General features: G+C 39.0%; 1 protein-coding gene across 19 annotated transcripts in view; it reads left to right on the top strand.

The window, feature by feature from the left end:
• Positions 1-27209, top strand: part of COBL (cordon-bleu WH2 repeat protein) — a 167450-nt gene that overhangs the window by 119850 nt on the left and 20391 nt on the right. For 18 of the 19 annotated variants that reach the window (XM_090137166.1, XM_090137183.1, XM_090137180.1 and 15 more), the window contains 4 exons: positions 9906-10209; positions 22620-22723; positions 23974-25985; positions 26600-26719. In XM_090137166.1, the coding sequence (XP_089993292.1) occupies positions 9906-10209; positions 22620-22723; positions 23974-25985; positions 26600-26719 (2540 nt within the window). The remainder of the gene's footprint in view (positions 1-9905; positions 10210-22619; positions 22724-23973; positions 25986-26599; positions 26720-27209) is intronic. The other variant, XM_090137167.1, reaches the window with a different exon arrangement.

The following is a 27209-nucleotide window of genomic DNA, read 5'->3' as shown; positions in this document are numbered from 1 at the left end:
GAGAGTTTTATAGACAAACTCATAAACCTACATCAGTGTGATGTTCTCAATTTCATTTTTGTGAGAGCTGAGGCTAAAAATTAAAAACAGAAAATTCAGAATTTCGTGTAGGAAAAACAAGCTTTTATGCTGATCATATTCAGAATTAAACCCATTAACTTAGGTGAAAAATTTCCCAAACTAGCGTGTCTGTTTTGAGGATATGCTCATAGTGAACCATCATATTCTAGAAATGGCCCTGCTCCAGGAAGGCACTTAAGCATGCTTAATCAGGTACCCCATTATACAGCATGCACGTTATTATTGAACGAACTGTGTAAATGAAAGTCTTAAAATGCTTCACATGAATAAAAATGCAGATAGATTTTCCCTGTGGGGATTCTTCCCATGGAGGAGATACCTGCAGCTTTGCATTTTGATCAGTAAGTGGTCTGATCCAGCTCCCACTGAAGTCAGTGGCAAAACCCACCTGATTAAATGGAAGCAGGACCCAATGCTAACAGTAAAATATGAAAGGGGAAAATTTGTTCCAAGTCAGTGCTGAGATGAAGACCCATTTCCAAAGAAGAGCTTTTCTTCCATAAGGGTACTGGTCACAGGAGTGCCAGAGAAGGTATTGCCATTAACATTTTGCTATACACAAGCCATTACAATGTATAACATCCGCTTACAATGCTTGCCTGTTTGCATTTCTTCCTGCTGGTATTCTAAGTTAGTAGGAAAGGAGAGCCTGAGAGCAAAGCACAACTGATGAGATAGCTTACTTCAGAAGAGAACTGTGAAGGAATAAGCCAAATTCAGCTTTGACTTAGGTATTCTCATCTCTGCTTAAGTCTGAAATGACCTGATCTAGTCCATGTGCTATCAAAGGGTGTATGACATGCAGACATGACTCTGCATGACAACAAAGCTGTTCTGTGAGCACCATGTTCTCTACCTCTCCCGTATTCCCTCCTAACTAACTTTATCTCCTGATGAGAAAGTTCTCACCGTTTTGCATGTCTGAAAAAGATAACCTGGTGGCTAGAGCCTGAATAGGAGTTTATGATATTCAGCAATTGATTCCTAACCCATGCTGTGATTTCTTGGCTATTTCTATGTTATTGGAAAAAACAGCGGTTCCTAGGTGTCCTTCCTACAAGTAGTGGCCTCTATAGGCCTTTGTGCAGCCTGTCAGTGGCTCTTTGCTGACAGCACATCCCAAGCAGCATGTTTTGTGACGAGTGTCCTGGTCTTTCTGCCTTCAGTTTGCACACTGCCCAGCAGGAAGTCTCATCTGCAGGACAGCCAAGAAGTGTCCATTAAGAATGGTACAATGCTGTTCTGAGGGGTCTTATGCAAGATCTTTGGGGAGAGACTTCATACACTCTGGTCTTCAATTCATACAAGAGAAGTTAGGTGTGAATGCATAGTAAAATGTGAAATACCTTAATTCAGAAAAGAAGCATGCTTTTATAGAATAAAATATTCCTTCAAATATAATTGACAAAGTAAATCACCAACCAAATTGTATTGAAGGGTCTGTTGGAGTTTGAACTTTGGAGAGGAAGCAGGTGTTCTATTGATGATGGTCCGAGAGGGAAAGAATCTGGTAATGTTCAACAAAGGCAGTAAGAGTGAGCTTTATGTTGTTATAGTACAGACATGTATGAAGAGATTTTCATATCTAAATTTGGAGCTAGCTACTGCAAAGGTATTTATATTATTGGTGGTTAGGCTGAAGTGTGTTTTGACCAGTTAAATGGAGTTATATTGTGCTGTCCTAATTGTAAGTTAGACAAGTGGTTTATGCGTGAAACATTTCATTTTCTCAGGGCTCTGTCTGACTTCAGACAATGCTGTTGGTAGTGTTCTGAACTAAGATAGAAGGTGATGTAAGGAAACATGATGGATGCACTGAGGAAGGGACCAAAGCGAAATATCATGGCTCTGAATGGACTGAGGTGCCATGAGGATGAATGAAAACTCAACAAAAACTCAACAAGGTGATGAAATCCCATTTAGTTAACCTCTACTTCAGTCCAAAGTTCACTCTTAGCTATTGCTATTAAATGAAACAAGTGGTTTTTTTTTGCCATTACTGCGTAATAAATCTGTATTGTTAGGAAGGCACCACACGTATTTTCTTATCACCTGCTCAGTGTTTCTCAATAGAAGCACTTATAAGCACAAGACAAGTATACTTTGTCCTGGAATCAGAACAGAGCTGTTCAAAATTTTTTACTTGCATGCATGTAGTTCCTGATGGCCTCAGTAACAGAGAGTCAATTACAGATAAACCTTATTCTTTTCCACAGTTCTCAACGTCTAAATCACTTTCAGTCAGAAATAAATGCACAGTTGTGAGTGGAATGGTATCTCTGTAATACGGAATGAGTTCCTAAATCCCATAAGTGTGTGGGTATGCATGTTTGGTTTAGGGGTTATTTTTTGTCTTTTCCTTGCTGAGCTTGCTAGCAGGTAGTCTCTGGGGAAGGAAGATACAGTTACAATGCAAAAGTGTTTTATGGTTCTTTTCTCTGGATTGTGCTGGAAATAGGAAACTGTAATACAGATTTTATGAAATTGTTAACAGTGAAGACAAACAGCAAAGAAAGGAATGAATTGACAAGAAGGGAATGGACAGGGAAAATGATGGAGAAGTTTAAAAAGAAATGTTGAGCTAATGGCCTTTTCTTCTGTGGTCCTAACCTAATTAAACACTGTTTTATTGCATAGGTGCACTAATCATTTCTGGTTTTAATCATTATACCGCATACGCTTTTCAGACAATTTTACAGTCTGTACTCAAAGGTGGCTCATGAAAATCACCTTCACAGTCCATTTGTTTAGATTCTGCAGCATACTTGAGTTGAAGCCAACCACCTCTGTAAAGGATGCAGATTGCCAAAATCTATCACTTATGACTAATAATTGCTAGCAAAATGTGGAGAGTGGTTTATTTCTCCATCAGACTTATTATATCAGACAGTTTCTGTTGTTAGATCTAGATTTTCCTTTCCCACAAAGGCCTCCAAAGAGCCCCGATATTGATCACAACATGTTACTGGTATTACACATGATGATGTATAAAGTACTAGTCTGAAGCTATCTATTGTATACTCTTAAATATATTTCCACATTATCCTGCTTCTTTAATTTATGCTGTCTGCTTGTTCATTCTTTTGAGCTGCACAGGTGAGGCACACTGCCTCATTCCTCGCACATAAGTGAAGAAACAAGGAGAGCCAGGAAAGCATCCCTTATGTGGTTCTGGCTTATTCTTATAAAAGTGCCACCATCATACTTCATGGTGCGTAATAGGAAGTGGAAAACTCTCACTATTAACTCATTTTTCTCCAACCATGGTGATAGTTTTCTTAATTTAATCAAAAGAAAAACCTATCTACTTGCACACTTGGTCTTGTTTGCATTAAAGAACATTTTGCTCTTCGTGTCGCGTTTGCAAAGGATTGGAATCTGTTATGTCTTGTCTTGTAGAAGAAGATTGAGCAGTTGGTGGCTACAGTGTGGAGTCATCAAAGCCTTCAGATAAGGCCTTTGTAAAACGAAGGAACTAGTGAAAAGTGAGTGTGAAAAGAGTGCCAGAAGGGGAAGCATAACAATCATTATAACAACAGTAGGAGCATTTTAGAACATAGCTTTACAGAGGTCAGAGAGATTTCTGCAGTCATTGAAGAAAGGATTGTGGGGAAAAAAAATAGGGATAATGAAGTCTTATGTGTTAATTTCCTATTTAAAAGTCTGTTACATTATTTTGAACTTTTTTTTCTCTGTTTTTTTGTGTGGCAGATAGTAAAACTGGAGGTCTGAAATGGGAAAAGGTAGCAGCCATTTACTTGAGTTGGTAGTTTCTGGTTGCAGATTTTTTCAGTGAGAAGAACACATTTAAAGAACCTGTTGGCAAAGAAAACATGTATGGGACATAAGGTTAGGAAGGAGACTGAAAATACCTCATTATATGAGAACTGCGAGTCACATGCGTGACTGTGTGAGTCAGCAATGTGCCCTCATGTTGATGAAGCACTAACCACATACTGAATTGCACTAGCAAGAACACAGCCAGCAGATCAAGGGAAATGATTACTCCCTTCTGCTTGGCTTCCTTGAAGCCACATGTGTGCTCATTGTCCAAATGTGGGCTCAGTTTTGCATTCTCTTGGACAAGACACTGACAAACCAGAGCAAAGGCAGCAGCCTGGTAGAAGGTCTCTGAGATGGCTGGAGCACATGTACATGGAGATGCAGAGGTGCACAGGGCTTTTTGATCCTGCTAAAGCGAAGGATAATGAGGATTTGAATGCTGCAGTGCAGGAAGAGGCAAACAGAGCCAGATTCTTCTCATAGGTTCACTGCAAAAAGCTAAGAGGCAACAATAGCAAGTTGGAGAGAGGAAAAGAAATTAACTTGGCATAAGAAAAAGTTCATCATGGGGAGAAGCCGTAATATTGCCCAGGAAATGATTTTTGACTTTCCAGAGTGTCTATGGTATCTCTGTGCTTGAAGATTTTAGGAACTAAGCTGCTCAAGGTCATGAACAGCCTCATCTAAGCTGCATGTTAGCCTTGCTCTGAGGAGGATGTTCAACTAGGTGACCTCCAGAGGTACTTCTCAAATGAAATTTTTCTGGAATTCTATTAGCTAAATGAACTGAGACAATACTAAACTGCCTTACATCCTCATTTTGGAGGAGTGAGGTTGCAAAGCATCCTCACCATCGCATTCCTTGGGCCGCTGCAGGGCAGTTACGGGAATTGAGAAGAATGCATCAGAGCTCAGTCTGTTCCCCAACTTCCCTAAATCTATTGTTAATTAATAACAGCGCTCATTATTTAAATAATTAGTATTTAAATTTAAAAAGTAAAAGTAGGCATGCAGGCTCAAGTGTACTAAGAAACGTGTTGAATCTAAATTCTCATAAATTCAGAGAAGATAGCTCTTTCTGTCTTGTTCTTTAACTGAACCTATACTTCACATACAAGTTTTTGATAAATGAGCAAAATGAGTAAAATAACCGGTACACATTGTACCTGTGTGAAAATTCTTACACTGCTCCTGCATTGCTTATTTTTATAATCTCTGTTAACCACTGCCATAATTCCCCATCTTTTTCCACCAGGCTTCTTCCAAGTACATGAAAAAATGCACACTTTTCTTGAACACTGATCTTTACTTTGTACTGCCAGTGTAAAGAATTAGAGCAACTTTTTGCCTTGCTAGAAGTTTTAAGTACTGTCAGTAAAATAATTATGTTGCAATTTGGGCATCATTATAAGAATTATTATTCTTTAACATGATGAAGTTTGTAATATTTTTAACAATTCTAGTGTAATAGGCCACTTGAACTACAGCAATTTCAATCCATGAAAAGAAAGTTTTTTCTCAGTGGAACAAGTGGTGAAAGAAATTGGAAAATAATTGCCAACCTCTTAGGGAACAAGAACTCAGGGGAATTATGGGAACTCTGCATCTCTAAAATCAGTACGAAGTTCCAGTTTTTCACATCAGCTGCTGTCTCTTGAAAAACGCCTTTGGTTGTAGTCTATCTTTGAACATGACAGTAAACAACCAGCAGTGTCATAAATGCAGGAGGGAGGTCGCAGCTCTTAGCGAACAGTTGCACTTTGGCAAGAGAAGACAAATGTGCTGTACACAGTGGACTCTGAGGGAGGGATGGTTTGGTCTTCAGTGTTGTGGACTTGGGTTCTGATTTCATACATCTGGGTGAGACGTGTATCTTTTGAACACTTCAGTCTGATCTCAGTCCTGTTTGAAGTTGATGGTGGTTATTTTCATATCAGTAATCAAAGTGAGGATTTCACCCATGATTGTCATTTTGTATTGAATTTGGTCTTCATTTCCAAAAGTGTGTGTTGGCATTTAAACCAGATGTTTATCTATCTCTCCGTCACTGTCATTCTGTATGAGTAATATGTACATATATGCACTATCAAGCTGCACAAGTGCAGATATGGCTCTTCTGAGCTCAGAGCTCAGTGTTCTCCTAATTACTTACAGCCTATTGAGATTAAAGCAACGAAATCTCTTTTGTGTTAAACAAGAAGCTTGCATTCTTTACTGATGAGCTACTCTTCCCTTTGCTTCCTGATGATCAGGGGCAACATTCCTGCTAACAGCTTCCCCAAGAAAGCCGTTGTCGGTTGTGGTTGACCTAATTGTGCAGCGACAGGCCTGGTGCTGGGGAGCAGGGCAGAGCTGTGGCGGGACTCTCCTCTGGGCCTTGCAGCATCTCCTCCTGTTGTACCGAGTAGGTACAGGAGAGTGCAAGGCATGGAGGAATGCTGACTGAAACTGTGGATGAGATATCACACAGAAATTTTAGTAGAGTTGGAGACCACAGTCTACTTGAAATCAGGAGTTGAACTCCATGACTGTGGGACCTTTTCAGCTCATATCCATACTTCTAAGTGGGTTATGTCTAACTGAAAGAAGAGCTTGGCACTGTTACTCCTTCAGAAATGCAGTCTTCTGAGATACAGCATTGTTTCAGTAGTACGCTGTCTGTGGCAATCATTATTTGTGTGCCAGGTCATGGAGTAAATGCTCAGTTTTCTGTATCTCAGCCCGGATGTTTTGTGTCTGCATAAGATCTTTAAAATCAGAGGCCAAACTGAAATGGTCTTAGCCTTATGACAGAGAAGAGAGCACCAAATAGTAATTTTTTTCTTCGTTTGGCCACAGTTAGTTGCCAATACTCTGGTCATACAGTGGCCAGTGTGTGGTGTTTTTTGTGCGCACACACTCTGTCTGAGGAGAAAATACACAAAAATTGTAGGACAGGATTGCATCTGCTACTGCTCATTACCTGGTCATCTATGTAAGACTAGAAAGCCGTAAAAGCTATTTTCTGATTCCCAGAGTCAAGACCACTACATATGTTGAGGTAGACTTTTTGCATTGTGTGTTTTCTGAGGAAACTGCTGTGTCCTCGTGTGGCCTGGACATCCTAGTTTGCACTGGTGAAGACTTGTTCAAGTGTGTGAAAGGAAGAACAGGTTCTTATTTCAACCATCTAAGGATAGCTCCAATTCACAACAGCTAAAACGTAACATAGAACTTCAGCTGTCAATATTCATGCGTGTGCCTACGTATTAAGATAAGCAGTAGTGATAATCAAAATGTTTTACCTCATCCAGCAACTCTCCTGACATATGTTAATGTTGGAACTAAAGGATCTTCTCTGTGAAGATAAAAGATGAGGGAACTGCTTCAACAAAACTGATAGACTTGAAGTGAGAGAGTCAATTTGGTTTTTCATGGGAATTTAATCACTGAATTGAAAGGCGTCTTTCTGTGTTCCCATTGTTGAGATAGATGTTGCTAAACAAGAAGGTTCTTACACTGAACAGGATGATTCAGCTGCCAAGACCCAAGCATAACTGATAGGGACCTGTTCACATGTGTGGACATTGATAATAAGAGAATCAGTTTTCATTCTAACAGTATGTGTGAAGAAAGGGCTGCAGTGTGGAGGTCCTGCAGCAGGGCACCTTGCTGGATAAAACCTCTGAAAGAAAAGGATTTCACTACTGCAGTGCGTGAGTGAGACTATGTGACCAAAGGTCTATAATCTGAAACAGAAAGATGCCAGAAATAGTTGCAGGCAGGCAAAAAGAGGAGCAGGAAATGAGAGAGACAGCTCAAGAGGAAAAGCCTGCCATCCTGGTATAAGGAACTGGAAGCAGGTACTTTGTCATAAACTGCAGGATGAAGATCATTTATGGCATCCTGGTGACAAATGTTGTAGCCAGTGTTATGTTGAGGTCTCTTTGCATCAAAATATACTGCATTGTGCATTGCTCCAAGACTTTACATGTGCTTCTGCTCTTTACTTTCCACTTGTGATTTCTTTGCTGTATTGTACTTTGGTCTGTTTTTAACCTATTGTAGCTTTTACTAATGCTTTGGTGGCAGACTGTTGCTGGGGATTTTTGTTTTTAATTAAAAGCCAAGCAGGCCATATACTTTTACCTATTCGTTCAATGTATATTTTTGTGGGTGTTTATTGCTGGGTGTTTAATGTCAAGTTATTCTTATTTCTCCTTGATACTGGTGTTGTAGTTCTGTTATGAGCATACTATAATCCATCAGTGTCACATAATTTATTCCTATAATTGATATTTTTACATGGAACAATCTCTTGGATTAAATCTGGAACCTGGAGTTAATGTTACAGAAAATAAGGTCAAAGAAATGGAGTAACATTACTTCCAAAGTCACAATAGAGCCTTTGGATCATCTCCCATCATTAATATTGATGCTTGACAGCACTTACAACTTTAATCATGATTTGTAACCCTATGAGTTTTATTGCTTCTGCTGTCAGAAATCAATTTCAGTACTTAATGGCGTCTTGTAACCTCAGTCAAGGAGAATGTTGGTTTGATTTTTATTTTAGTTTTACTCAAAGCTTCATTAAGTTACACCCTTCCAAGATTATTTTTGCAATACTTTTTTTTAACAAAGTTGCTTTCAGTTCCCTGACTTAAAGAGAATAGTTCTTTGTATACAACATAATACAAAATTATTTCTATGATTTTCATTGACATGTAGCTTCATGTATGCTTCAAAAACTTGTAGATTATGACTTTAGAAATAGTGAAGTGTATGTTTAATCTTAATCACACATGTAGATGTGGTACTCTTCATGTAATTAACATCTACCACAAGTGTCTGCAAGATTAGAACACAACCAGTTGTTTAACCTACCTTTTGCTTATGGTTGTTGAAGAAGAAAATGGGGCACACTTTTAATTACCAATTAAACATTCAGATTAGTCTTTATTGATTTGTTATGATCAAAAGTAGTGTGTTTGAATTTGCTTCTGTCACTCTCTGAAATTATTGACATTATTAGCCATTCCCCTTTAATAGTGTGATTGCAGAGCAGAGTGCAGAGTTGTACATTACCTAAGGAAAATAACAAAATTATATTTCTCACCAAAAAAAACAAAACAAAAAAACCAACCCACCAACAAAATGAAATGTTTAAATGATGTGATGCAAAAACACACACACAAAAAAAACAGCAACAGCCCACAGGTGTCTCATAGGAAACAAACTAGATCAGAACATGAAAAACCATACAGTATCTAATCATCTCTCATCACTTGCAACTCTTAATACAATTAAGCATGCAAAAAGCATATCCCTTGATTTCCTTTACAAATGACTAAAAGCTGGGAAAGGTTCAGCTTTGAGTTGTGTCTACTTTTTTCTAACACTACTTGATTTTTTATGCTTTGCTGAGAGGTGATTGTTACTCTCCCACTTAAGACATAGGAAATTGAAAAATGGTAAAATAAAGTGACTCATCCTGTAGGCCATGTGTAGATCTATTATACCAATTCAGTGTCTTACCTGGGAAATGCTGCTTATTTTTATCTATGTATTATTATGGGAGATAATTTGGAAAAATTAAAAAGGAGTAATTAGACTATGTCTTCACAAGCGATAACAGGAATCATGTCTTGCACCCTATCATTTAAATTTTGGTTTATTCGTCTCCAGAAACATTCAGCAAATGTGGATGAATGTCAGTTGGAATTCATCTACGCCTTCATCTGCACTTCCATGTTAGGTGCCATTGTGTCAGACTGCCCCTCTGCTACCATCTGTCATGCAGCAAAAAAATGTAATGGAATATTGGTGGGAAGGTTTAACCTCTGCTGCCATACCAACATCTACCTTTGACATCATGTGACAACGTAATAAAATAGGAGGCTTTATTTTCAGAGCAGCCTTTGTAGACAAATATTGAGCTCTGGTCTATTGTACTGTTTCTAAAGGATTTCATGTGTTCATTTTCTACTTAAAAAGCAGTAGATCTCTGTATTTATTTCCTAACTACTTTCAACTAACTTTACTTGCTGTATTTCATTTAGAGAGCCTGCTGCCTGCACATGATAATTTTTATGTAGTGGATGATGCAGTTATGGAGCTATCAGAAGTAGAAGAAACAGCATCAGAAAGCAGCTGCTTTGCATCTGAGGACACTACTGAAGACTCAGGTGTAGTGAGTTCCCCATCTGACATTGTGTCACTGGATTCACAAAATGAGAGTATGAAGTTGAGAGACATCAAGCTGGTGAATGGCTACATGGACTCAGACATGATCTATGGTACAGAGACTTGCTCTGTAAAGAGCACGTACTGCAATAACGTGGGATATGCCAGTACTCCACACAGGTAAGAATTCATTTGAAGCCAACTCTTGGAAAATATTTTACATGTCCTTCTTGCAGGGAGGCATTTAGGAAAGCCAGCTGCTGCTTCTACTTTCTTCTGCTCTTTCATAAACCGGTACCGAAGCCAGCTGACTCCTCCCATTGAAGAAAAGCTCTGCCAAATCCCCTCCAGTGACATACTTGTAGCAACAGGCAAAGGTCACTTTTCTGTTTGAACTTGTAGTTAAGTTTCTTGCTAAAGACTGCTGCCCTCCAGAGTTAATTTCTCCAAAAAGTTTGAAGTAACGTTGTTACAATTTGGCTTCTGTTGTGGGTTTGGTGGTGTATGAAGTACTTGAAGTGATATTTTGTATTGATCTAGAAAAATAACTTACAGGTTATAAATGGAAAAATTCATAAAATGGGAAAATTCAAGCCATTTAAAGTCAAGTAGAAAAGGATATATTTCGTGAAATTTGGGGGTTTATTTGTGGGTGTGTGCATGTACATGCATATGTATGTTCACTTACTGCTAGCTTCCACTGGTGTTGTACTTTGGTGTTTTTTTACACTTTTTTCTTTTTTTTTTTTTTTTTTTTTTTTTGTATAAACAAACATTGTGCTGCAGTTTTGCAGGGAAGTACAAGAACCTGGAATTTAACTAGAAACTGCCCTCAATCAGAAGTGACTCTGACACTGTTTGTTTGCCAAAACTCACATAGTTGGTGGCAGGGCCACAGTGGGAACCCAAAATTTATAGGACTTTGCAAATACAAACTGGCCAAATAGGAAGGAAGCTGTGCCTTCAGCAAGGAGGGTGGCCTGGTAATACTGACAGGGATCCACTCTGTGTGATGCTGCCGAGTCATGGGACAGAGGCCAGAAATTCCTCTGAATTCTCAGTTGACACAAAGTCTGTGCTTTCTGGTCTGTCTCCATTCAGCTACTAATCTGTAGCCCCTTCATAAGAACATGTATCATGACCTAGTTATTTCCTTCCACACATTTCTGAGGGAGAACTTCATCCTGGATCATGCAGTGGATGATGAATTAGGTATAAACTAGGCCAAGTCAGTATTTAACGTATTGGAATGATTTCAGGGCTTTTCTCATCAATATCAAGGGGAACAAGTCAAGTCTCATTTAGATACTTGTTCAGAAATACATTTTACTTCTGATTTTCCCTTCTGCAGTGTTTTGGGTTCTGAGTATTAAATAGGCTAGTGTAGTAGTTACAGTTACCATTCCAGACCTGATCCAAAAAAACAACATTAATTTCAGTATTAAGATAATTAAGCAGTCCCAATTTTCCTTACAATCAAGGATCTTAAGGGGTTAAAAAACACATGTACATTTAGGGGAAGAAAAAAAAAAAAACAAAAATCATTGCCATAATACTGAGTGCAAACATCGAGGCAAAGCACTGTAAGAAAATCTTAATCAATTGAAAATATTTTGGACTTTTTCTAGATTTTGGATTTGCCTTTGCCACATAAACAAACTAAATTTTTGATTTTTAATATGTGGAAAGGGTACTTAAAGAAGAGGCAGCAGGACAGTGTTACAAAACACATTATTAATAGAATTTGCAAAAGCCACTGACCTGGGGAACCATTTAATTGGCTGGTTAGCAGGGCTGCCACTTGCCAAGTGGGAGGATTGGAAGGTGGAAAGACATACAGGGCTGCAAGAGCACAGCCCATCATAGTCAGGGAGGTCGTTGTTCCCCCTGCTCTGCATCTGGGAGTCCAGTTCTGTAGTACTGCATCCAGTCCCGAGAGAGGATGGCAAACTGCAGAGGGGCTGTGGGTGAGCCACGGAGTTGACAGGATGCTGGAGATGAAAAGTATGGGGGGGAGAGGACGCTGGGATTGCTCATCTTGCAAAAGCAATGCAGATATGGAGGGATCTGACTGCCTGTTTGTCACCATACAAAAGGAGGACTGTGAGCAGAATATGGATGCAGAGGCTTCTTGGGGTACACAGTGGAAGAAATAATAGTTACTAGCTGCTGTAAAGGAAATAAAAATTGAATATTAGGTGGAAATTCCTCAGAATAGACAATGAGCAGGCTGCGCAGAGACTTCAAGAAATCTCTGTGTCTGGAGGTTTTCAGAACTCGGCTAGAGTTATTGAGCCTTGGAAAGACTCAGCTGACTTTGAAACTATCCCTGCTTGGAGAAGCAGGTTGAACTAGGCTCCCAGTCTAAACTTAAGTGATTTTAGTATTTTAAATATTCCGTATTTGTCTGATCCATAATTTGACTAATTAATAAAGGACATAATTGGGTTGGAGATTCATGATCCTTGAGGTCCCTTCCAACCCAGGTCATTCTGTGATTTTGTAATTAAAAAGGAGAGAAAATAGGAGATGGTTTTGTTGCTGAAGTAGAGGGTTTCATTAATTGTGGGTATTTTAGTCTCTGGGACAGCAAAATTATTTCAAATCAACTTTAAGGTAGAGCTGAAGTCTAACATTTGTGATGGATTTTATTCTCATGGCAGCAACCATGGAGGCTGCCACAGAGAAGATACTAATAAGTAAAATCTTTAAGCTTTTGTGCTCTGAATGTTCCAGCAATGTTTCAAGGTAAATCTAGTTCCACTGCTAACCTATTTTTGTAGAAAAAAACTGCTTTGAAAATCGTGCTCTTCTAAATCCTTTTGAGGCTAACTTGCTAAGTTTTTAAAAGTCATTTCCCAAATGTAGAGGGGAGGACAAAATGGCCATGGGTTAGTTGTTGTTTGTTTGTTTTTTAAGCTATTCATATTAAATTCTCGTTTTTTCTGGGATTTAAATCAGTTCAGCGTACAGCATTTAGTACAGTCAAATTTGGAGTGCATCAATTTCAGCTGCTGTTGTCAGAGCAGCCACCACCCCAGAGATAAAAATCTGCTGGGAGCCCTGAGATTATATGTAGTTCTTGTGATGAATGAGCTGCATTGAGGACCAAAGCAGCCTTCTAAATTCCCAGACAAGTCAAAGTGCAGTTTAAATGAATAATCGATACCAAGCTACACAGAGTTTCAAATGTGTTTCAAAAACTACAGAACTTGAAGGAAAATTTTACATGGAGTTTCACAGTTCCTTTTTGTCTTTTTCCAGTCCGTGTACCAAGATCTAACTCAGTTCTAAAAGGGAGATATGAAAAGATAGATTTAGAGAACATGTCAATACTATAAAGATACAGTAGTTAGCGGAAGTGAAATAGCGTCCTCCTTGAGTCTGAGCTCCACTGAAGCCAGAAATTGTAGTTAATTTGGCCCAGGCTTGGGGGAAAAAAAAAAAAGTTAATAAAAATCATGGGAATATTTAGCTTTAAATTGTAAAGCTAGTAAAAACTGGGTCTTTTTACCTTGTGAAATAACTATAATTCTGTATACTACAATCATTTTGTACTGCATGGGTAATAAAAACTATCCTTAAAGTGGAAACAGATTATATTTAGAGTGTGAAGAGGCTATAAAAAAGGACCAAGTGATCTTTTGCTTATGCACCCTGACAAACTTTAGTGAAGAGCGCAGTCAAGCCCACAGTTCTTCAGTAGATTTGTTCTGAGCTCTTAGCCTGCACTCCAGATCATGAAGAGTATTTTGCCATGTTGCTTACTTTGGTTAATTGTACATGTATTATTAAATTTATTTTTCTTGGAGCTTCTGGAATCATTCACTGCATGGAATGTGTGGTCTCAGTGCAGCAGAAATATCTGGTAGCTTTAGAATATCATAGCAGGATCTGTACCTCATCTGTTACTGAAGTCAGGGAAAGAATGGAGTGCTGAGGGACGCAGTCTTCAACATGCAATAGGTTTGTCTGCATGTGGCAGCATAATAGTATGGCCAGGGTAGTAAGTCGTGTACAAACTTTGTACATACAGAAATGACAAATGCAACATATTCTGAATCTTGTTCCTAGAGAAGATATAGACAAATTCCTAAAAGAAAGTCTCCATAGCCCAGGGGTTTCCAGTTCTCCTTGGTCTTGTTTTCCAGTATGTAAGAACCATTTGCATGTGCACTCTTTTTTGTTCTGTTTTGGGATTCTTGTTTAAGCAGCCTTAATGTGAATAAACAGAAGAGTTAGCGTGTAGAGTACCAAATCACTCAACCCTTGGTTCTGCCTCTAATCTATTAAACCATCTTTGTCTCTGCCTCTGATATGCCTGTCAGCCACTTACTGTGTAAAACTCTGCACACAGTTATGATATCTCACAATATGTTTATACAGTGCCTGGTGGAGCAGAATCCTGATCTCAGCTGGAGGTGACACAGGATAACCCCTATAAATAATTGACTACATGCAATATTGGCTGTGAATGTCTTAGTAACTGCTGACTCTGAACACAGTACAACGTAGTTCTCTTTCTTTGTATCCTTCCTTACAGTTGATTTGTGTTATGTATCTGTTCACCAAATTTTAATATATAGTGTTAAATGAGTAACAAGAAAACCACAAAGAAGCTGAAATGTTGCTTATGTAGCAGTAAGCACATCTCATGATCTCACAGTGTTGCAACTCTGTCCTCCCATACCCCCTCCTTTCCCATCCCTTGTATGGTGTCATCATGCAAGCTCCTTGGGGCAGGGATCAGTCAATTTTATATGCCTATAAAGCATCCTGCACACCTACTGTCTCGAGCTTTATAAATAATTACACATTAAAAATTATTTTAAAATAATGTTATTAGGGATGCTAAGTCACATGCTCACAGTTAGCTAACATTAATATTAAGACTGTGTAATCTTAGTTTCCCCCCTTTAACCTTAATTCCCCCCATTTTGTGCACTATGATAAAGTCACTAGTTAAATGATCATACTCTTTTTTTTTTTTCTAAGTTTCAGAGCTCAATTAATGGAGCAGGTATACCAGTTTGCTCTCAGTTCACATTGTCTTCTAGAGCCAGGACCATTTAATTTCCTCTTACTCTATCTTACTCATCACACTAGTATCCATGTGCCATGTAGACTTTAATTAATTTCTCATCATAGTACTCATGTGAGATGAAGAGGAGGCATTGTGACGTTACCTTACTGTAGAGAAAAAAAGTTGATGCTCAGGGTCAAGGCAGACCAGTGACCATTTAGACCACACAGGATCCATTTATGTCAGAGCGGTGAGCATTCAGACAGCATTTCATGTATCAGAATTCACCTCTCCATTTCTTCCAGACTGTTCTTCAAAGGCATCTAAGCCTTTTGGCAGAGAGAAAATAACAGAATGCTCACAGGCATGATGCATGTTGTTGTCTTTGGACTGCCACCTATCGAAGGTGTAAGGTGTAGACAGCTGAAATAAGAGTTAAGGGGCCTTTAGAGTGGGTTGTCCTACCACTCAGAGCAGTAAAAATACTTTAAAATACAATATATTTTATTAAAGTTTAGAAAGGTTTTTGTGTGTTTTTTTAAAGTGTATGAAAATCTGAAGAGAACTTGCTGGTTTTAAAGCTGAATAAATACATCATCATAAATGGTGACTTGTCAGGGACAATAAGACGAAATATTCTCCAAAGGCCTAAAAGGATTTTCCCCTCCCTTGAGTTCCTCCTGTGTCAGTAGCCATGAAGGAGGATTACTTTTTCACGTACAGCTAATTGAGGGCGTACGGTGGGGGTGGGGGAACCCTGCGGAGATCAGTTCATGCTGTGGATCTGGACAGGGAGAATCCCGTTTCGTCCCTTTCTCTCGGGAGAATTTGTTACCTTTGGCGCTGGTTGTGGTAGTTGAGCTGTGGGGAGGAGAGGAAAAACTGTTCTCTTTGTTACCAACCTGAGAAATACTCAGCTGTTTGCTACAAAATTCTTTGGGTTTTGTTGAGTTAGATTAAAACAAATGCTTGAAAGGATAGGGGTGGGTGAACTTGTTCTGCTTAATTTTCAGCCCATTCAAATTCAAATGTTACAAGGTTTTGTGTTCCACTTGGGAAGGACAGGGGGGGAAAAGAACTTGGTAGCTGGAGCAAATTTAATGATGAAGCGGGTCAGAGGAAGAGAAAGTATAATCGTGAGTGGCAGAAGGCAGTCAGAAGGGAGGGGAAAACTAATGAAAATAGCACTATGTATATACTATGTATATATTGTATACACACACATTTGTGCGTACAAATATACTCTATATAGTTACTTGTGACTTGTAGCAATCTTAGAGAAATACTGGAAAGCTTTATTCTGTCATTCCTCTGTAAGATAGGTTTTATTTTAGCTGGGTAGACGTGTGTTTTACTTTTTTGGAAACAGAAATGTATTGCTGATAGGGAGGAAGGAAGAGAAAGAGTTAATGTGACAGAGAGAACTTCGTGGGTGAAAAATTACTTAATTAAGCCCCAGATGTCTGACAGATTTGCAAGCCTCTGCTTCTTACATACTTTTGCTAATTTCCTTCCTTATCTCTGGCTTTCTCTTTCCTCTTGTTCCAGAAAACTCTTTCGATTCGGATATTCTCATACACTTTTTTTCTGGCAGATGTTCATGGAGGGAAGGTACTAATGATATTATGGTTAAGTAATAGATACTCACAATCACTGTAGAGCAAGAGTCCAGATTAGCCTTTCTGCTATACTAGTGGCTGGAAAAATTGGTGTATACTTGAGAGCTGTGTAACTCATTGGATGTTAGGAAGCAGCTTGGGTTGCTAAAGGTGCAGTGAAGGGCTCCAGTCTTTGCTCTCAAATTTTTTTGTATGTAAACCAAGAGAAGTTATTTAACCTCACTGTGCCATCATTTAACCTGCAGCACTACTGTGCCCAAATGACGTTGCTGTATTAAGATTTAAGTCAAGCTAGTTCACTTCCCTGACTATTTCTGGTGATCCTGTCTGCCTGTGGGCTTTCAGATTGAGAAGCTGTTGCCAGAGGCCGGTGCAAGGAGGGGGAGCGGGGGCAATGCTTCCAGTTGTATAGCAACTGCAAGCTGCTGCCTCTGCAGCCTGTGGGAGGACCCTGAAATGTATGAGACATATGTCTGGGGCTCTGGAAGCTTAAATCATCATGGTATGTAACAGGCTTAGAGATTTCTAGCATTAAGGGACTCAAAAACACAAAATGCTAAAAATAAGCGTAAATATTTTCATTTGCTTTCTATTTCTGACCAATAGACATGGATGAGGACTGCAAAAGGTTCATAAACATAGCTGCTGCAGAAAAACTGTTTTCCTCCTTCTCTGTACTTGTAAGTTCCTATCTTAATCGGGTGGTTTTAAATCTGAGATCGCTACTGGACTTCTGTATTCTAGGATTGGAAAACAGGTTAATCTAATTTCTGATTATTTTAATTCAGCACAGATATAAATGCTGCCTAAAGACCACTGCAGTCCCACAGAACTAAAAGTAGAACACAAACCAAGAATTTGGAACAGAAATGATATTTGCACCTTGCTCTCAAAAAGTATGTGCAGCCTTCTTTTAACTGGCTGTTGAAGAATGTAAAAAGCAAGGTTATATGGCATCCAGCAGAATATGAATGTGTGTTTTTTCTTTCCTTAGTTCCTGCCACTTTCAAAAATCTTGCATGAAAGGCAACTGAGGACTTTGTTATCTAGCCAGTTCTAAGTGAGATGTATTTTCCAGTACATTAACAGTCTACTGTCAGCATTTTAACAGTATGACCATTTTCTTTGGTCATACTTTGAAACTTTGAAACTTCATGCTCATGTTCACAGGAGGTAGCGTTAAGAAAGGATTTCATTGGTCTGATCATAGCTTCAATTATTAGAAAGTCCATTCCTTATACTGACTACTCTTCTTTCCTTGAAAGGAAATAGAGAAAAAAATCATCTAGCTTAAGAAATACAGAAAATGGAAAAATGGTCCCTAAGATTTTGTAAACTCTTGACTACTCTGGAAAATAGTTTCCTCCACTTCTGAAGAGTACTTTGCTGCATCAATCACAGAAGCAAGTGAATAAGCACTTTGGAATTATTTTATGTCATTTCTGGCCTGCTTGAATAGCAAGTCATATTAAAAAACGATGCACTTCAACCATGCTTTCTACAACTTAAAGTCATTCAATATCAGCCTTTTCTGTAACACTAGCTATGATAGATCCTAGGTGGAAGCATTTATGTCCCCAGCATTTATGTAAAAGGAGAATATTTTCAATCCATTTTGAAGAGGAAGAATTTGGATATATGCAGCAAGGTTAAATTAAATCCCTATTAGCAGACTGAGAAGACACTTAGAGCAGAGAAGGTAGCCCAGATGCATCAAAGCCCAGTGCAGAGTCACCATAATACTAGTCTTCCACATTAGTCAGTTTCTGTTGGCTGCTGAAGATGCATATGAGGAGCTGAATGCCCTCATGTCCATTGAATCTGGTCTCAGGGAAGCCACTCCTTCCTCCTGTGCACTACTGCACTGTGAGCCTTTCTGGATTTGACTGTTACTTACAGTGGTTCTGTCTGCCCTCTCCAGCTGGTGACTTAGAGGAACTGTGGTCTCAAGATTTTTTATTTAATCAAGGTCACACAAAATCGGTGAGGCTCTTAGAAAGCATTCAGTGAACTTGAGAAATGTCTGCTGCCATTTCTCTTGCCTGTTGCTTCTCCAACAGGTCACAAGTCTCCATCAGTTCATGTTGTGTCTGTCAGCCCCACACAGATGTCTTGAGTGCCCTGAGTGCCCTGCATTATTTCAGATGGTACTGAGTATCCCAAATGGACAACTGAATCTTTTCCTGATAGTTTAAATAGCTCTGCATTGTATTTTCTCAGTTGTGTTGGAAGCTGTGATCTACCTGTGATTCCATAGGGAAGGCCTTCCAGAATTCCTGAGAGGCACCCAGAGAAGCTGTCTGTTGTACCATTTGCAAAGCCCCAATAGAACAAAAATGTAGAACAAAACGGCAGCTTCTGTCTTTGCAAATCTGTTGTATTATAACTGTTTGGTTTTTCTTTTTAATGCATTTCAAGCAAGATTTATCAGATATTTTTTTTTCTTTCTTAGAATGTAAACTTTCTCATAAATGTCTGTCTCTCATGGCACTAATTTGACAAAATGCTGCAGTAAGTTTCATTTTGTCTCCAACTGTGCAAAAGACTGCCGAGGAGTAATTATGTATTGTAGCCTGAGCTCAGTGGAGCACTAAAGGCGGTAGTTTAGTAGTCTCTTTGCTCAGTTCTGCACTCCTGCACAAATCTCAGCTAATCTACATAAGTAATAAGTGAGGAGGCTTCCAGGAACCATATATGTTTGCCATTTCGAGCTTGTGCTAACTACTCCCCGTTTTTAATACCTCACGTTACCAGAAAGGCAGCAAAAAGGTTATCAAGTTGTTCCTTAAGTCAAAAAAAGCATGTGTGAGAAAATGCCACTGGTAATCTTTGTCCAGAATGTAAAACATAGTACTGGAATAAGTCCTGTGTTTTTCTTGGATTCTGACCAAAATAAAGCTGTCAACAAAAGAAAAGTGTACAGCGTTAGAAGGGAAGAAGGATTTGAAAAAATATTAGAGGCCCTCTTGTTTTCTTTTCCCAAATACTGTTGTGTGAAAGAGTCTTTTTAGGCATATTTATAGACTATGTGAGCTACTGGAAACTACCAGATTTTCACCTCTCAAAACACATATCAAATTTTAAATTCCCAATACTAACAATTTAAAGAAGAGCTCTGCGATTAGTATGCACCTTCTGGCTTGCTTTTTAGGTGAGTTTGGAGATGAACTGAACAGTAGCTCTTTTAGGAATTTGGAAATGCACAAGGAAAGATCTGCTTTTTCTGAAGCTCCATCTGTAAAGGACTGAGAATCCTTTCATTTTCAATACATTGTTCTCTTTCCTTCAGAAAAATTCTCTGAATTGGGTAGTATTATCGCAGTTGCCTAGATGAGGAGATTGAAGCCGAAATTGAGAGGCAAATTACCTATAGTCACTGCATACGTGCACAGAGGAGAGTAAAAGAAACCTCTGTTGACTGTTGCATCCGTGAAGGAGAAGGTAATTTTTCTGTAAAGAGTCTTTGAAAGATTCTCCCCAGTTGTCATGAGAAAAGAGCTGGTCAGTGCAGTGAACCCGTACTGCTGTTTGGAATCCAAGAATCTCTGTCCCAGGCCCCAAATATGTTTTCTTAGATGAGTCGCCCATAAAATTCTCAAGCCAATTATTTTCAATATTTGCTGGAGAAAGCCCAATACGAACAATGTTAGTAATGCAGATTTCGGCTGTATTGAAAAGGAGTCAGGCAACAGGAAAGATCAGGTAGCAGAAGGTGGTGAACTTGCGTGGCCTTTGTGGAACGAGGTTGCATTCTCTGATGGATGTGGATTTACACATTTATCTTCCAGGGTTTTTCTCAAATCACAGCTCAATGTGCCTTCTTCATAGTTGCTTAGAGAAAGTCTCAGTGAAGGTCAATAACTTGCTTCCAAATATGGGAAACTATCCCATAAGGCCAGATTTGTAAAGAAGAAAACAGTTTTTGCCTTCCACACTGCATAGTCATATTGTTTAGGTGGTGCACGGTTTTGATAATTTTTCTCAGTGAAAGTGCTTTCTATTAATTTGCAAATAAATGGTGCACTCAGGGTAGCAAATAATTTTTTTAATTATTTTTATAAGATTTCTCACTGCAAAAACAGTAGGACATTCAGGTGGTTCATAGGTTCTTGCCACCTTTAGGTTGAAAGGGTTTTTTGCCAGGCTTCTGCTTAGTTTGAATACTGCAGTAAGCTTAAATCTTGTCAGTTTGTCAGATGAGTGGTCTCATTGATTTGTGTGTGTGAACGCTGCAGGGTACAAGTAGGATTGCTGTCTTACAGAACTACTTGCTCCCATTAGAGACTTTGACCAAATTGTCCCACCTTTCTCTTTATCCATCCTGGAGAAAACTCAGTTCATCATGATCCTGAATTATGAGAATTAGCCTGAGCTTCATCAGTTCACGTTGGCTTCTGGAGATGCTCAGGGTCTGCAAAGCTCTGATCAATGGCAGATGCTGGGAGAAATGATATTCCATACAGAGAATGCTTCCTGTACTGCATCTCTTCCTCTGTATTGAAATAATAAATGCAGATTTCTGTCTTCAGAAATACATGTATTCCAATTCGGGAAACAACTTGGGTATTATGTGTAGCTTTGCCACCTTGGATTCATCCCTGTTTAGGAAAAGGAATCAGGTTCCAAGAATGCTGCAGAGGATACAAGGAAAGGAGAGGCTAATGCAAAAAACAAATAAACAACAACAACAACAAAAACATTGGTGCTTGAAAATGTGCTTTCAGCTAGTCCTGCTAGGAACAAGAGAAAAATAATACAATTACAAAAATAAAAGGCACGCGTTAGAGATCATTTAAATCAATGTCAAGAATCATCCCCAAATATTTATTCAAAAGATTATCTTAAAGGAGAGCAGAAAAGCACATTTTTTCAAGTGGTGCTCAGTAAATTAGGAAAAAAGAAGAAAAAAAAAAGAAAAAGTCACCTGTCACTGAATATCTTAATAAAATCTGTGATATTAAGGACTTGATCTTGAAAAGGGCAAAGTTGCTTCACCTGACCGAAGTGGCTTAGGTGTGGTTACATGGAAAATTATTTTGTCAACAGTCTAATCTCAAGTGTAGAACATAGAGGCAGTGTCACAGATGACGTTTTGACTTCAGGTGAGGATCAGGTAGCAGAAAAAATGAATTGCCCAGCGTGAAATCCTGGTTTCACTGATTTAGATAGGAAAGCTCCACTGGTCAAGATTCTTCCTAGGAAACAGAATGTCTGTTGTGTAACAGGTTTTTATGTGTTTGTTGTTGGAGTTTTTTTCAGGTTCTTTTTTGTTAAGATTTTTCTTCGTTTCATCTTCTTTTTTTTAATAAGCCAAGACAACTCTTGGCACTCATTCTGGTTTTATACTTGTTTTTAGATCATTGTACAAGTTTGTCAAAAAGCATAGAGTTATTTCTTGGCAAAATCAGGCCACTTTTCATTAGAAACAGCTCTCAAGGGATTAGTTTCTCTTTACTCCTCCCCTCCCTTCCCCCAGGATGCAGAGTGATTGTCTAACACTATTTCACTCTATTTATTTTTCATCATCGTGCAATTTTTATTTAATTAAGGTGCAGATTTGTTGGCAAAGTGTGTACATGGGATGGCTAGTGGTCTGCTTTAAAATTACATGGATATCCAAAAGCTTTGCCTCAGCATATGCTGCTTTTCTGCAGTCCGGCTGAACTGCATGCTTCACAGTGAAGCCAGACCATTTCTTTGTGATGGAGTTTATTAATCCTAATCTTTTGATCACCAGCACATGGAATATGCTCAGTCTTTGCTGAGATCCCTCCTAGATTTGAATGTGTCTGTGTGGTTTGTGTGTCCAAGGCTGCATTTTTTTTGTACTTTGGAGAATGGATTTCAGAACCTCAGTGGAACTAAAGGGGCTGAAATGAGGGTATATTTCTGAGCAGGAGCACAAGGCAAGAAAGCAGGAGACCCGACATTTTTTTCTCTTTATTTAGCAGTAAAAGTGAAGAAATAGCTGCGGCTAAGCGTGAGAATGAGGATATATTCATTGATGCACAACTCCAGCAGACTTTGGCTGACCTGGATGAAGATTTAGAAGGTAGGGAACTGTAAAGCCTCTGAGGCATGAAAGACATAGGCACAGCCTGGAGAAACACAAACAAACTACACTCTGAGACATCTCCATTTCTCACTAAGATCACTAGCAGCAACTCACAGGTCTGAGTCAGAATGTGATCCACCTAAAGTGGCTGCTTTTCCCTTGCTTCCTGGACAGCCACTCTTTATACATCAGCACAAAATATTTTTCAACCTGCTTATCAGATTGTCATTGTATTTTGATGTCTGCTACCAGAAAGAGACGAACAACAGATTATGAACACCTTTTGTGAGCTAAATTTGGTATTTACTTCACTGAAGCTAAATCAGTAGTGAGTTTAGTTGTCTTTCATAAACAATGCTTCTGTTGCTTATTTTATCATAGTGAAATGGAGAAGAGGGGACATTCTTGCACCCAATCTCTCCTCTCCATTAACAGGCATGTTTTAAAGTTAAACGTTAAAAAATGTGAAAAGAAACAATAAGAGATAAAATCTCACCACAAAGCAATATTGTGCTTCTGTTTTTCCTACAGTAAATAAAAACATTTCATTATTAATAGATCATTATGAAATGATGTTCAATACTTTGTAAAAAATTTCCATCCTTATTTCAGAACTTTGGCAGTGTACTGAATTCCAGTTTAATTTCTTTGAGTTTTCTAACACTGTCATTTCATACCTTCTGTGTTGTAACCCTTGATTTATACTAGCAAATCTGAGAGGAGAGTTAAGCTTCTTGCACAGTGAGGCTCCTGGAGTCATTGGTAATGAAGGAAAATGAAAGAATGGAGAAAAAAAAATACAAGTACTGTTTCTTTGTTTGCTTGCTCAAGAAAATCCTTCAGCTGGGTTGTTATTATTATATTCCCAGGTCTGGGAAACATAATTTGAAGTTGCTCACTGTTTCTCAGAAATGTTTCTCCTTTGGAGTCATGTGGTGAAATGTTTATCACTGAGAGAAGTTAGTCAAAGATAAGGTATGAACAATAGATTAAATTCTGCTTTCAGCTGCATTTGTATGTTTCCCACTGGCTGAAGAAGGACTGCAGGAATATTTTGGCTGATCCTAATCAGCAGCCAGACAATAAAAAGGACCCAGATCTCTCCTTTTTTGTAATATAAATATATTCCTGCTAGTTTTAGTGGAACTAAAATATCTGATCTGGGTATGTTCGTGTTAACTGTTTGTGTAATTTAAAGTCATATTGCCTAAATATTGCCCGAATATAATACCATGTGTGTTTTACAGCAATGGATGTTTTAAGTAACTCTGATTCTGAGCATGTGAGTGAAGTGTTGAACCCACATACAAGCAAAGTTGAGGTCCTCCACGATGTTGCTAGTTCTGTTCCAGTAACAGTCATAGATGATGCTCCAGAAGTTACCATCTATAACTCAGCTGGAAACCAAGAGACAAGGGGTTCACGGAATTTATCAGCTGACTCTGTTAATATGGGAAACTTTACAAATAGAAACAACAATGCAGGTTCCTTTGATAAGGGGCACACCAATGGTGAAGCTGTATGTATACCCAAGTACCTAATACATCAGCAGCCATCTGATAATGAGTTCAGTCACTTACCCGTGGAACAGAGGAGGGATATGTTTGAATCTCTCACATCCTCCTTTGAAAAAAGAAGTGAAAAGAATGTAAAAGTAGAAGCTCTGCCTAGACATGTTATGAAGTCTGAGGAATATAAATCAAAGTTGACTTCATCTCACCCCAAGACTGCAACTGAAATCAATACAGCAAAAGAGAAAGTAAATCCATTTAATGAATGTAGTAAGAGGGAGAGACCTCTGAAAAAAAGTAAGTCAGAACTAGAAATCAAACGGCCACCTGCAAAAAAAATTGAAGTAGAAGAAGTTCCATCAACACCTCCATGGTGTCATCGTGCCCAGAAATTGGAAGCAAATTATGAACCCAAAATGGGTTTGACGACCTTCAAAGTTGTCCCTCCCAAACCTGAAGTAAAAAATTTTGATAGAGGACTTTCGATCTCTACTGGTGCCATTAAGATCGATGAACTAGGCAACCTTATCAACCCAAAGCCTGTTGTCAGTAAGAACATACCAGGTTCCTCTGCTGGTGAAAGTGAGGAAATTCCTCTTGGGAAAGTGAAGGCATTCTGGAGGTCAAGTTCTATGGAAAAACAAAGTGATGACTCTGCTGAGCATCTTGCTAAAAGGCCAGCAGTTACCACAAACTCTAAGTCCTTTGTTACAAAGCAAGAATGCAAACCCGTCTGTCCTGAAGCTTCAAAACCTGTACCACCACAAACTGTTATTTCCCAGGTAGGTGAAAAACAGTCTGAGAATGAGAAGACCAAACCACCTCTTCCAGTTACACAGTCTCAGGTAAAACCATTAGTGGTCCCAGCCATTAATAAGGACAAGCCAGAGCTTCCATTTCTAAAGCCTCACAGGAGAACTTCCAGTCAGTATGTGGCCTCTGCCATTGCAAAACACATCAACCTACCTACCTTTAAGTCTGATTCTACAGATTTTCATGAGAAAGATGAAAATAAGCATGGGGCAGGAGAGATTAAAACTGAAGCTGATGTTTCCCCCAAAAGGTGTATCGTTGTGGCCAAATACAGCCCTGTGGAAACAGAATCAGCAGAAACAAGAGAAAAAATTTCAAGTATTTTTACTAGTCAAAAAGCATCCCACAGATTCACACCTGGTGATAATTCTGGCACGGAAAACAAAGTAGTGAACATCAGGGCACCGAGTCAAGCAACTCCTGCTAGTTTCTATAAAAAGAATGCCAGTGTCCCACTTAGTAAATCCTCTTCAAAGGATAACAGCAAAGCAGAAGATGATCACAGTTTAAACAGCAAACAAGGTACAGCAGAGAAAAAGATGCATCTTTTGTTTGACCAGAAATGCGAGACTTTGCCCCGTAGTAATTCAGCCTCCTCTCTCAAGTCACCTGATCTCCAAGGAGCCTCACCCTCTTTCAGTTCATCTTTGCGCATTACTAAATGGCCTCCTGCTGACAGCATGCAAGTTAGTTCCCTGAAAGCAGCCGAGTTCAATGGTGTGACAGCAAAGGCAGAATCAGAACAGAATGACAGATCTGATGATTCGGCTGCTAATGCTATCGGTGAATTGGATGTTAATGTGCAGACTAATATCTTTGGACCAAAGAAGAAGTTCAAACCCGTTGTCCAAAAACCAATTCCAAAAGATACATCGCTGCACAGTGCCCTAATGGAAGCTATTCAAACAGGAGGAGGAAAAGAGAAACTCAGAAAGGTAAAGTGGAGATTTTATTTAGCCTGTTCAGGTTGCAGAAACCTGTAGGCAGCCTGTCAGACACCAGAGGTTTTATAACTGGTACATCTGCAAGGAAGCTGCAGCACACATGGCACTTGAAAAATTTATAGTGGCAAAGTGCAGACCACGCCAGTGGTTATTCTGCACGTCTTGTATGTTACGCAACACCATTCCTGCTGCCCTAGCTAAAAGAGGCAAAGGGGTGAGAAACAACATGAAGGAGAGGTAATTGAGGTTAGTTGGGGAGCCTCGCCTGCATTTCAGTGTGTTATGTAAAAAAGGATCACATAGCATGCAGAAAACTTGTAAATACCTGCAAAAGAAGGAATACCCCAGTTTTTGTTAGTAGACAATACCAGTTAGCCAGTGATTTTATGCTCAGGGGATGTGAGGCTGCATCTCTGTGTGTGGCATTGCTAACTGGGACCTTCATGTATCCTTACATTTGGTGTGAGCTCAGGTTATAAAAGCAGGCATGTAAGCAGACAGACTGATAGCTTGCATTCCAGTGCAAGAGCTAAAAATATTTCTAATAACATTTCCAAAATATCTCTGCGTAAATGTCTAATAACAGTATTCTTTTCATAATCTAGGTTTCAGACAGTGCACTAAATGGCAATCACAAGAAACCCTCATACAGTGAGCAAGAGAATGAGCGGTCAGCCCTACTAGCAGCAATTAGAGGTCACAGTGGCACTTCCAAGCTGAAAAAAGTAAGAAATCAACATGATAAATGATCTTCTAAGTGTGTTCTGTTCCTATTGAGTGTTTCAAATAAACCTAGAGAAAATGCAAACTATGAGTTGTGTTGGAAAGAGAAGAGTATAGGGGGAAAGTGTTACGATGCAAGACCAGATCTGACTTACACAGATAGCAGAGAGGGTCAGATTCCAACCTCTGCCATAGAACTTAGCACTCCCTCAACTGGCGTGCTTTTAACTTAGAAAGAAGTGGAGAAGTAATCCAAATGGATTACTGGGAATGTACACAGGAAATATCAAATGTTTATTGCTTTCACATTTTAGGTGTTGCTTTTTGTATGTTAGGGGAATGCAGTTAGTATATTTGCATTACCTTCTGTATACGTCCAGTTCCAGTTACCTCATAACACTAGGACTTTTTCATGCATGCTGTTTATCTGTTAACTTAACTGATGCACGCAAGTTGTATGCAAGTAATTGATGGAAAATTTCAAACACTTTC

The sequence above is a fragment of the Phasianus colchicus genome, chromosome 3 (genome assembly GCF_987193195.1).
Source record: "Phasianus colchicus chromosome 3, bPhaCol1.hap1.1, whole genome shotgun sequence".
Taxonomy (NCBI): Eukaryota; Metazoa; Chordata; class Aves; order Galliformes; family Phasianidae; genus Phasianus; species Phasianus colchicus.
The sequence above is the reverse complement of the archived record's forward strand: the minus strand, read 5'-3'. Positions and strand labels throughout refer to the sequence as shown.